The 13447-nt window shown below is 38.4% G+C and overlaps 1 protein-coding gene across 4 annotated transcripts in view; it reads right to left on the bottom strand.

The window, feature by feature from the left end:
- The window catches only part of BCAS3 (breast carcinoma amplified sequence 3), a 764111-nt gene that overhangs the window by 546300 nt on the left and 204364 nt on the right, over positions 1-13447 (bottom strand). For all 4 annotated transcript variants that reach the window (XM_011979152.1, XM_011979154.1, XM_011979151.1 and 1 more), the window contains exon 11: positions 4967-5050. In XM_011979152.1, coding sequence (XP_011834542.1) covers positions 4967-5050 — 84 coding nt within the window. The remainder of the gene's footprint in view (positions 1-4966; positions 5051-13447) is intronic.

Genomic DNA, 13447 nt, shown 5'->3' with positions numbered 1-13447 from the left:
CTACATAAAAATGTTCATTAAATCACTGATGAATCTTCACACGAGTACTCACATAACTAAACTGGAGCTGGAAGACAGCTGAACATCAGAGACTATAACGAAAGTGTGAGAAAATCCGTTATGACCTATAATTCAAATGAGCACGGTACTTACTCTGTTCTGCTACAAGCAGATTTGCCGAGGGGTCACTAGTCATCTTTAACCTTTCCCATGCCATATCAGGTGGCCTCCCTATCCATTAGTGCTAATGGTGCTGCTCTCACAAAAGCTGTTAGTTGTCATTAAGAAGTTATCAGATAACAAGAGAAAACAGGGGCATTTTTATTAAATCAATTGACCACACTGGGGTTAACACACATGAAAATAAGACCGTAATGAGGGAACTAGAAAATATGGACCAAGATTTTATAAATGTGTCAAATAATCTCATTTGAACAATTTCAATATTAATTTTTTTCCTTTTTCACTACCATAAAAAATTAATGGTTCTGATATTCTTTATGAGGAAAGTCAAATTACTTGGAAAATCAAAGGAAAAAACGTTAATATTATGCAAGTTGTATTTGGAAATGCAGAAAATGTAAAAAAGATTATTTCCTCTAAGGAGCTCCAAGTGCATATGCAATGAATATATTTATCCTCACAACTGCAGTGAGACAAAAAATTTAAGACAAAAAAATTAATAATTAATCCTTCTATATAACAAAGTGGTTAATAACCTCTATGAAGCCACAAGGGAAGTTGTCATCAGAAAGAGTAAAAGAGTAATGATTACACTTTCAGAGAAAGTGACTTAATGAAATAACTATAAAATTACTTTAAGATAAGTATTTTTCTTAAGGAGCACATACTACATGGCTTTTTAACATACTCTCCGTGTTATATCTCAAAAAATGTATCACCTAGAAATGGTTAAAAAAGAAATAAGGAAACGTATTTTCTAGTTTCAATAATGGCAGGCTGGGGAAATCAGATCAATCTGATTTCCACTAATGAAAACAACTAGAAAAATCGAAGAGAGTATTTTTGTAAAATGCTGCTTGAAGGTACTGAGTTACAAAGTCAGAATCCGAAAGAATAAGGAAATTCAGACATTTCAGCTGGGCATTTAGGCCGAGAGGTATCTGGTGATTCTAGGAAGCAGGAGGTAGGGTGCTAAGAAACTAAGTGGTGTTTTTGATAGATGGAACTAGAAAATCATCTATGAAAGTCAAAGTCCTGCCAAATGGGTCTACTTGGTGACATTCCCTCCAAGTTTGGTTCTGAACATAAAGAAATATACAATAGAAGAGTCCACCGACAGCAATAAGGCGAGCACAGCTATTGCAGGTGAACTTCATTTAAATAATCTTAATCCCTGAAATTGGATTATTACTCAAGACTGATACTGTCCCAGAACTCCACTGTCATCCCAAACTCAAAACTATTTCTAAAAAGTTTTGAAATCAATTCTGGCAAACAAGTGATAATAGGAGTTAAAAAGAAATTATGCAGGCAGTTAGTGAGAGTAAGGGAGTCCTCAGCAAGGTTTTCCTTTAAATAAAAATCAGCCCTGAAATTATTTCTTTTCTAACAAAAAGCAGCCTGAAAGATCAAGCTGCAAGCATAGGTGAATGCCAGCAGCTATGTCAATAGAAAAGGGATATCTGGAAGTCAGGTATATTCAACATAGAGGTTCCCTCTTCCCTTTTCGTTGTCACCACATGTGCAGGCAACATGGCACCAGCCAGATAGAGACTCCATTTGCATAATAAAAGATTATGGTGGGATAGCCAGCCTCTACACGTTATGTAAATGGCACACCTGGTCCAACCAATCCACTACACCCTATGTAAATCAAACACCACCTCCTCAAGCTCATCTATAAAACCAATCACATCTCACCCCAATCCCAGAAACCTGCTTGGGCCCCCTCCCTCTACAGGAGGAAGCTCTCTTCTTTCTTTCACCTGTTAAACTTCTGCTCTTAAACCCACTCCTTGTGTGTCCGCATCTTCAATTTCCTTGGCATGAGACAACAAACCTCAGGTATTACCCTAGACAAACGACGCCGCTTCACAAGGATTCAAGTCATCATAAATGAGAACCAGCAGAAACAACACACAACCAAAATGGACCCAAAAGGGAACCAGACATTAGAGTTATCAGAAACAGACTTCAATATGACCAGGTTTACTGTGTTTAAACAAGTTTGATAATTTGAGAAAAATTTAAAAATCCAAAGAACCAGAAACTATTTATTAAGATATTATCAATGAATATATGTTCAATTTTATCAAATACTTTTTGTTCATCAATTGTGATAAGTATATAATTTTATCCTGTTAAATGTGCAAATTATGTTCATTGATCTTGAGTGATAAACCAGCCTTATACTGTGGATTATCTCAAATGGATTGTGATACAATACATAGCGTCCTATATATTGAAGAATTGTGTTCTATATATTCTTATCCCAAGTGGGTTGTGACACAGCAAATATTGTGTCCTATATATTATACTATAATTATGTCCATATATTCTTATCCCAAATGGACTGTGATACAATATGTATGGTATCTTATATAATGTTGTTTTTCTGCAAATATTTTATTTAGGATTTTTCACATCTATGTAGTGTTCTTGTATTATAATGTTCTTCTAAAGTTTTAGTATTAAGGTGATCTGGCTTCATCAAACCAGATTAGGCATAATCTGACTTTGCTTATTCTCTGGAAGAGTCTTTGTAATATCGCCATTGTTTATTCTTAAATATTAAAAAGAATTCTCTTGAGAAGGTTTCTAGGTCTGGAGACGTCCTTGTGAGTTTTTTTAAAGTAACCCTTATATTCTCCCAAACAGAAAAGTAAACAGATTGCAGTGGCGCAATCATGGCTCACTGTAGCCTCGGCCTCCAATGCTCAAGCAATCTTCCCACCTTAGCCTCTGGAGTAGCTGCGACAACAGGCATGCACCACCAATTTTTAAATCTTTTTGTAGAGACAGGGTCTCACTATGTTGCCTAAACTGGTTTTAAATTTCTGAGCTCATGCGATCCTCCCACCTCAGCCTCCCAAAATGCTGGGATTATAGGCATGAGGCACAGCATCCAGCCCTAAGGTGTTATATCAAACATAATTTCTTAGTCTTAAATGTGGAAGACATGAGTATAAGCCTCACAGTTCCCAATATTGAGGTATGAGAAAATGGGAAGTTTGTACTGTTTTCTCTCACTTGTTTGTTTGTTTTGTTTTGTTTTTTGAGACAGAGTTTTGCTGCGTCGCCCAGGCTGGAGTACAGTGGCACAATCTCGGCTCCCTGAAACCTCTGCCTTCTGGGTTCAAGCAATTCTCCTGCTTCACCCTCCCAAGTAGCTGAGACTACAGGCACCACCACCATGCCCCGCTAGGATTCGTATTTTTAGTAGAGATGGGGTTTCACTATGTTGGCCAGGCTGATCTTGAACTCCTGACCTCGTGATCCACCCACCTCAGCCTCCCAAAGTGCTAGGATTACAGGCATGAGCCACCGCACCCAGCCCTGCACTTATTTTTAAAACATCTTAAGTCCAGCCTCACTTACTCCAGCATGTCCATAGCAAAACATGGAATGAAGATCACTTTATTTTTATATAAGCACATAAACACATAAGAATAGCAAACAGGAGCTGAAAAGTTATCCTCCATTCCATAACTAAAAATTACTGAAAATGATCATAAGCTAAACTATCGTGATCCATGTGTATAAGACAGACAAGACTAAAAGGAGTCTAATACTTGAGAAAAAGATCTCATTGTTGTATTTTGTGGATAAATTAGTAGACTAATACTGAAGATGTTTTCTAAACACTCTCTCTCAGCTCTTCATTGAAATAACCATCATAATTTTTGTATACACAGTGGAGAAAAGTGAGCAATCTTTATTAAGATTTCTGCAATTGCTGGCGTGCAGTGATGCACACCTGTAACCCCAGCACTTTGGGAGGCTGAGGTGGGTGGATTGTTTGAGCTCAGAAGTTCAAGACTAGCCTGGGTAACATGGCAAAACCCTGTCTCTACAAACTATATGAAAATTTTGCCAGGCGTGGTGGCATGCGCCTGTAGTCCCAGCTAATTGGGAGCTGAGGTGGGTGTTCACTCCAGCCTGAGCAACAGAGCAAGACCCTGTCTTAAGGGGAAAAAAAAAAAAAAGATTTCTGAAATCTAAAATTCACAGTGCTATAGGCATAAAGACCTAATGGTTAATTCTCTTTTGGGTGCAAAATACGTAATGCTTCTCTCGTCAAACCAAGGACCACATTCTGAAGCACATCATGTAAGCGTCTGTGATCAAATATGAAGTATTTTTGTTTTGTTTTACATAAAACAGTGTGACCTTTGATTCCCACTCTGTGGTTTGCTTTAAACTGTTGTTCTTTTCTGAATGGTTGTGCTTTCTATTATATGCTGTCATTTAGATTCACTCTGTCATTCCTATTATTAGAATTGTTTTGTTGTATACTTCACAATTCAAAAGGATAGTGGTTACAAGAATACCTTATAATCAGCATAAAGTTTACCAGACATCATCAAAATTAACCCTCACACACACGAAAAAAAGAGCTCACTTGACAAACATGAAGGGGCAGCCCCTTGATATGAAAGAATCTTTGAATGTGACGAGGGACTGACTCAAGTTTTCAGAGGGAATAATATTCTTTTCATGAGAAGAAGACTCTGAAATGTTCAAAGATGCAAAAGGATGTCAGTGTAGGTAGAACAATGAAAATCACAGAGAATCCAGAAGTCACTGTTTAAACATGGAAAGCTTCTTCCAAATGTGGTATTAATGAGATAATAGTCTTGAAGCTAGCTAACAGGCTTAAAAATCTTTAAAACTGGGTAAGTACAAACACTACAATCATTACAATAGACAATATAATTCAGGAGAGAAATCTGAACAATTACTACACATAATCACAACTCTCCAAGATTTCGGAGGTACTCACTTTAGCAGCACTAATGACTGTGGCAGTATAAGACTGAATGTTGTCTCCACAGGCTCCACCACGGGACTGATGACATCGAATCAACTGAGAAAAAGAGAGAGAGGGGGGCAGAAAGTCATTTCTATTAATCTGTTTAACTCTACAGGCTATTAGGATAGAGCTTATTTACCGTGCACAGTGATGGTGATGGGTGGGAATGTTTGCATGAGTGTATTTCAGACAAACAGCTAAAAGCTCTGCTGAGACACTTTTACCCCTTTTTATAATCTACTGGTGCCACTCAAGCAGTTTCATGCTCAACTACGGTTTTCATTACAAGACGAATAGTCTTTAAGAATCCATAAACTCTGAAATGGTAGGAGGTCTGGTGGCCTTTCCACAAATAAATTTTAAAAACATAATCAAAGGACTTACACATGACTTCCTAACTTAAATATCTGACATGCTAACAAGTTAGATGTTTTATCCTGTTAATTCCTCCATAAAGATTATAAAAGAAAACATAAAAAGTAGACAAAAGATTTTGTCATATTTGCATTTTCAATTGTGTCAGTGGAAAAGTGTTACAAATTATGCATAAAACAACTATGACACATATACTAGCTGTCCATAGCAGAGAGCTTAAATTTTTACCATTAGGAATGAAAAACATATATCCTTATTTGTGACTGACGTAAATAAAGCAAACTACCAATTTTCAAAGTGAATCACTACTTTGATATGCATGATTATTTCACATGCTAAGAAATAAACCAGGATAAAACTCTCCACTGGTCGTCTACTTCCTATATTTAGCAAAAAATGTCATTAGCCAGATTTCTATGTTTAACATTTTTAAAAAACAAAATGACAAGGGTAGAGTATTAGAACCGTACACATTATGAGTTTTTTAAAACCTCTGGAATTCACAAAGAATCTATATCTCACAAAACATAAAAATTAAAAATGCTTTACATCGTTTAAAACCAGGTCCTCTGATGAAGACTGATATGTAAACCTTTTATTCTTAATTCAAAATTTTCTTCATCACTGACACTGTTATTTTAAACATCCCTGAAAGCAACGCAACAGTAATATATTATAATAGAATGGAACACCCTTAAAAGTATGATATGCAAAGTCAAGATTTTTTTTAGGCAATCTCTGTTATGTCACACTGAATGACTGCTTAAGTAGATTTCAAAGAGAAGTAAGGAACTTGCCAAATGATAGCTGTTCATCAAATGTGGTTTCACATAGAGTAAGATAAAGAATTTGAAAAGTGATCATTTTAGCAAATGAAAAGAATCTCTCTCTTGCTCACTCATTCATCCACAAATACACAATCAAAGAATTATGAAAATTATTCCTCTGCTGCCTCCTGCTGCATGAGCAAGGAAAGAAAGGCTATTACTTATTCCCTACTTCTGGTAATTAAAATACTCAAGGACAAATATGTAAAACTAAACAACTCTTATCTTTTTTTTTTTTTTTTTTTTTTTTTTAAGAGACAGAGTCTCACTCCGTCACCCAGGCTGGAGTACAATGGTATGATTTCAGCTCACTGCAAACTCTGCCTGTTGGGTTCAGGCAATTCTCCTGCCTTGGCCTCCCAAGCAGCTGGGATTACAGGCACGTGCCACCATGCCTGGATTTTTTTGTGTATATTTTTAGTAGAGACAAGGTTTCCCCATGTTGGCCAGGCTGGTCTCAAACTCCTGGCCTCAAGTGATCCACCAGTCTTAGCCTCCCAAAGTGCTAGGATTACAGGTGTAAGCCACCACGCCTAGCCCTACTCTCACCTTTCAAATTCAACTACAACTGAGTCAGCAGTTCTACATAAAAGTAACTAAGTCAGAAATTTTGGTCTACAATTTAGAATCATCAGAAAATTACGTTTGTATCTTGGTTCAACAAAATGAAAGATGAGTCAGAGTTTTCTACAGTGCAAAATCCTATCAAATGAACTAATTTCCAGGAAATATTATTAAGCACAAGAAAAAAAGGCAGTGTGCCAAAGAGCATATATACTATGTTATCTTTTGTGAACGAAAGGGATAGAGACTTTGGTCAAAAGCCATTTGATGCTCATCCCCTCCACTTAGAAGAACCAAAATAGTGCATAGAGAATCACACTTCAAATACACTGTCCCAGGTAAAACACTAGAACTCAACAGAGAACTAACAGGAAACACCAAATGTGGGTAGGAGAAGGAAGGCAGGTAGCCTGCTTGGCTAGGATAGGCTGGGAGCTGGGAGTGGCTTCCCAACACAAGGCAAGGGTAAGTAAGAGAATTCCAGCGGCCCACATCCCCCACCATGGAGCCATGCAATCTCAGCCAGGAGAGAGACCCTCAACCCTCCCAAGCCCTGAAACTTAACACAGGGAGCTGCTGGGAGACTCTCAAACAGAACCGCTCCAGGGAGGTAACCTGTACTGGGTCCCATACACTTTCTGATACCTAAGTGGCTATAGCAAGACAACATTTTCTTTTTCTTTTCTTTTCTTTTTAAGAGACAGGTCTCACTATTTTGCACAGGCTGCAGTGCAGTGGCTATTCATAGGTGTGATGCCACTACTGATCAGCATGGGAATTTTGACCTGCTCTATTTCCAACCTGCGCTGGTTCACCTCTCCTTAGGCAACCTGGTGGTCCCCTACTCCTGCAAGGCCACCATATTGATGCTGAACTTAGCGCAGACACCCGATTGGCATAGTGCACTACAGCCCAGAACTCCTGAACTCAAGCAATCTTCCTACCTCTGCCTCCCAAGTAGCTGGAACTACAGGCACAAGCCACCATGCCCAGCAAGACATCATTTTCAAACTGGTTTTGGCAGATGGCATGCTGCTCTGGGGCCTAGAAGCACTGGGACTGAGGTGTTTTAAAAAAAAAAAAAAAAAAACTCAGGAGTCTGGAGTGGTGGCTCACACCTGTAATCCCAACACTTTGGGAGGCTGAGGTGGGCGGATCACCAGGTCAGGAGTTCAAGACCAGCCTGGCCAACATGGTGAAACCCTGTCTCTACTAAAAATAGAAAAATTAGCCAGGCATGGTGGCACACGCCTGTAATCCTAGCTACTCAGGAGGCTGAAGCAGGAGAATTGCTTGAATCCAGGAAATGGAGGTTTCAGTGAGCCAAGATCACGCCACTACACTCCAGCCTGGGCAACAGAGTGAGATTCTGTCTCAGGCGGAAAAAAAAAAAAACTCAGGCTGTCACTGCTAGGACTAGGGTGTGATCTGGGCAAATTCCCGCAGTAGGGGCTGAGAATCGAGTAAAGCATTGGCTGTAACAGCTACCAATGCAGGGAAGCAAGTGCTGCCAGGACAGAGACTGAGACACGAGCAGGCATGAGTTGCCACTAAGACTTGGTTGCAAGCTGGGCAGAGGCTCCTGCAGCCAGGGATGGGGGTGAGACAGGTATATGCCATTGCCACCAGGACTGGGAGGTGAGCCCCACTAGAATTGGGGTGTGAAAGAGACACATTTTCCCCACCTACCAGCCTAGCTGTGGCTGAGGCCAGACCTACCCTCTCCAGAGGCAGCTTTAGGGCCCCTCACCCAAGAACTGATCCTAGGACTACCCTGTCCCCACCTACCATGGTTGGTATCTGCTCTCACCATTGGGGAGCCTGAGAACAAGCCCATCCAGCCTAGTTCTGCCCTCAACCCCCCAAAAAAGAACATATAACCCAGGGTCCTTGGGACTGCCCAACCCAATCCACTTCTTTGGGTACATAAGCATTCCTCCAGGGGGTCTAAGGTTGGGTCTTATCTCTCTGCCACTGCCTCAACAGCTGGCATCTACCTGCAAACTCCAACTACAGGCCTGGAGACTACCTCCCGAACCCCCAGACCACTGCAGCCACCACCAATATCAACACACACCACTAGGAACAAAAAGAATTATCTTGCCACTGCTACTGTCATCACCCATGTCATACTGGCTGCCCAGAGACCCAGAACCAGCCCACCCACATCATTCACCACTGCCACTACCAGTATCCAAGCAAGCTACCTGGAAGACCAAGAATCAGCCCACTTGTAACCACCAATATAGGTGCCAGTGTACACTACTCTGGGGCACAAGGATAGGCACACTCAGCCCAATGCTGTCACCACTGCATACTGATGACCAGCCAACCTGGTATCCCAGTCTCCAGCAAAACTTCACCACAGCCACCACGAATAATCACACCCTAATTCATTAAGTAAATAATAAATACCCCTAATGATGTATACAGAAAAAAAAATCAGACTACATCACTGCACATACCCAGAATCAAGACCAAAGTGTCCTATCCAACCAGTACTATAATTACATCTTCATTCATAAAAAAAAGTCCTCTACAAAAGTAAATGTAAAAATATGAAGTAACTGTTGCACCAGATGTGTAAATATCAATGTAAAGACAGAGGAAACATGAAAAATAAAATATGATGCCTCCAAAGAAACACAATAACTCTCCAGCCAGATTCCAATCAAAACAAAATTTATGAAAGCCCATATATAGGACTCAAAATAATAATTTAAAACAACCTTGTGAGATACAAGAGAACTCCGAAAAAAATACAGAAAAATCAGAAAAACAATTCAGAATATAAATGAGACATTTACGAAAGAGATAGATAATTTTTAAAAGAGTCAAATAGAAATTCTGGCCAGGTACAGTGGCTCATGCCTGTAATCCCAGCACTTAGGGAGGTCGAGGCAGGAAGATTGTTTGAGCCCCAGAAGTTCAAGACCAGTTTGGGCAACATAGCAAGACCCTATCTCTACCAAAAAAAAAAAAAAAAAAAAAATTAGCCTGGTGTGGTGACACACACCTGTAGACCCAGCTACTCAGGAAGCTTAAGCAAAAGGATCACCTGAGCCCTGGGGGTCTAGGCTGCAGTGAGCTGTGATTGCACCAGTGAACTTTAGCCTGGATGACAGAGTAAGATCAGTGAGATCCTGTCTCTAAATAAATAAATAAATAAATAAATAAATAAATAAATCTGACTACATCAGGCAAAAGGGAGAATCTCAGAACTTGAAGACAGATCTTTTGAAACAATCCAATCAGATAAAAATAAAGAAAAAATAATTTTAAAAATGAGCAAAGACATTATGACATCTGGGGAAACATGAAGTGTCAAAACATTACAATTATCAGTATTCCTGACATTGAAGAGAGAAAGAAAAAATTTGAAAGCACATTTAATGAAATAACAGATGAAAACTTGCCAAGTCTAACAAAAGTTTGGACATTCAGATACGACAGGCTTAGGAATCCCCAGGCAGATACAATAGAAAAAGCTCTTCTCTAAGGCACATTAGAGTCATTGTCTAAAATCAAAGATAAAGAGTGAATCCTAAAGGCAGCAAGAAAAAATAGTGTCTAGTCACATATAAAGGAAACTTCACACACTAACCGTAGATTTCTTAGCAGAAACCTTACGAGCCAGAAAAGAATGGAATTATATACTAAAGTATTGAAAGAAAAAAGTATGTCAGCCAAGAATACTGTATCCAGCAAAATTACCCTTCATAAATGAAGGAGAAATAAGGTTTTTTCCAACAAGTAAATTCTGAGAATATTCATTATCACTATATTGGCCCTACAAGACACGCTCAAAGTAGTCCTAAACCTGGAAGTGAAAGGACAACGTTTAGTATCACAAAAACACACCAAACTATGAAACTCACTGGTAAAGCAAAGACACAAAGGAGAAAGAGAAAGAACTCAAAGAGTACCACTGCAGGAATCCACCAAACCATAACACCAAACAATAAGAGAAAAAGAATGAAACCAAAAATACATGAAACAACCAGAAAACAATCAACAATACAATAAGAACAAAGCCCCAAGTATTAATAATGACTTTGAATGTAAATAAAATAAATAATTCACTTAAAAGATACAGAATAGCTAAATGGTTTTTAAAATGACCCAACTATATGCTCCTTACAAGAAACTCACCTTACCATAAAGACATATGTAGACTAAAAGTAAAGGGGAAAAAAAAAAAAGAGAGATACTCCACACAGACGGAAACCAAAAGTGAACAGTAGTAGTTATACTTGTATTAGATAAAACAGACTCTAAAGTCAAAAACAGTTGGGAAAAAAAAAAAAGACAAAGAAGGTCATCGTATAATGATAAAGGGATCAATTCAGCAAAAGGATATAATAGTTCTAAATATATATGCACTCAACACTGGAGTACACAGATTCGTAAAGCAAATTATTACTATATACTATATCTAAAGAGAGAGATAAACTGAAACACAGTAATAGTGGGAGACTTCAAAACTCCTCTCAGCATTAAACAGATCATCTAGCCAGAAAATCAACAAAGAAACACTGGATTTAAAATGGTCTTTATTTATTTATTTATTTACTTACTTACTTATTGAGACAGAGTCTCGCTCTGTCACCCAGGCTGGAGTGCAGCGATCTCAGCTCAACACAACTTCCACCTCCTGGGTTCAAGTGGTTCTCTTGCCTTAGCCTCCCAAGTGGCTGGGATTACAGGCGCACACCACCATGCCTGGCTATTTCTGTATTTTTAGTAGAGATGGGGTTTTGTCACGTTGGCCACACTGGTCTTGAACTCCTGACCTCAAGTAATTCACCCGCCTTGGCCTCCCAAAGTGCTGGGATTACAGGCATGTGCCACTGTGCCTGGCTTAAAACTGGACTTTAGACCCAATGGACTTAACGGACACTTATAGAGCATTCTATCCAACAACTGCAGAATATGCATTCTTAGCCAATAGAACATTCTCCATGATAGACCATATGTTAGGCCACAAGTCTCAATACATTTTTAAAAACTGAATCATATCAAGTATCTTCTCAGACCACAATGGACTAAAACGAGAAATAAATACCAAAAGGGACTCTGGAAACTTGACAAACACATGGAAATCAAATAACATGCCTCTGAACACTACTGAGTCAATTCTTTAAAATCTTGAAACAAATGATGATCTTGAAACACAACACACCAAAACTGGGGAATCCAGCAAAAGCTGTACTGACGGAAGTTTACAACAATAAATGCCTACATCAAAAAAGCACAAAGATTACAAATTAACAATCTAACAATGCACCCAAAGGAGCTAAAAAAGAATAAACCAAATCCATAATTAGCAGAAGAAATAAAGTAATAAACAGCAGAACTAAGCAAAATAGACTAAAGAAACAATACAAAAGATCAATGAATAAAAAATTGGTTCTTCAAAAAGATAAACAATATTGATAAACACTAGCCAGATTAACCAAGAAAGGAAAGACCCAGATAAACAAAATGAGAAATGAAAAAGAGGACATTACAAGTGATACCACAGAAATACAATAGATCAGCAAACTATTATAAAAAGCTATACACTGAAAATCTGAAAAATCTAGAGGAAATGGATAAATTCCTGGAAACATACAACCTAACCTAACAAGACTGAATCAGGAAAAAACAGAAATCTGAGCAGACCAATAATGAATAAGGAGAGTGAGTAGGTAATAAAGTCTCCCAAAAAGCAAGCCCAGGACTAGACAGATTCACAGTTGGATTCTACCAAATGTACAAAAGAGAACACCAATTTTCCTGAAACTATTCCAAAAAAATAAAAGAGGTAGAAACTCTCCCTAACTCATTCTATGAGGCCAACATCATCTGACACCAAAACCAGACAAGGACACCACAAAAAAGAAAACTATAGGCCAAGATCCCTGATGAACACAGACACAAAAATCTTCAAAAAAAATGCTAGAAAATAGAAAACAACAGCACATCAGAAGTATAATACACCACAATCAAAGGGGATTTATTCCAGAGACACGGGGATGGTTCAACATATGTAAATCAATAAGTGATAATCACATCAACAGAATGAAGGACAAAAACCATACGATCATCTCAATAGATACAAGAAAAAGCATTTGATAAAATTCAACATCCCTTCATGATAAAAACTCTTAACAAACTAGGCACAGAAGGAAATTACCTCAAAATAATAAAGACTATATATGACAAAACCACAACTAGTATCAGGCTGACTGGGGAAAAGTTAAAGGCCTTTCCTCTAAGATTTAGTAGAAGACAAGGATGCCCACTTCACCACTCCTATTCGACACAGTACTGGAAGTCCTAGCCAAAGCAATCAGGCAATAGAAAGAAAGAAAAGGCATGCACATTGCCCCTCTTTGCTGATGACATGATCTTGTATCTAGAAAAACCTAATGATTTCACACACACACACACAAAAAAAAATCTTAGATTTGCTAAATGAATTCAGTAAAGTTGCTGGATATAAAATTAACACACAAAATTTAATAGCATGTCTATACACCAATAATGATCTAGCAGAGAGGCAATCACATTTACAATAGCTACAGAAAAAATACATAAGAAGAAGGAGAACTACAAACCACTGCTCAGTGAAATAAAAGAGGACATAAACAAATGGAAGAACATACCATGCTCATGGATAGGAAGAATCAATATCATGAAA

The sequence above is a fragment of the Mandrillus leucophaeus genome, unplaced genomic scaffold, assembly GCF_000951045.1.
Source record: "Mandrillus leucophaeus isolate KB7577 unplaced genomic scaffold, Mleu.le_1.0 Scaffold20, whole genome shotgun sequence".
NCBI lineage: Eukaryota > Metazoa > Chordata > Mammalia > Primates > Cercopithecidae > Mandrillus > Mandrillus leucophaeus.
This window is presented reverse-complemented; position numbering and strand designations above follow the sequence as displayed.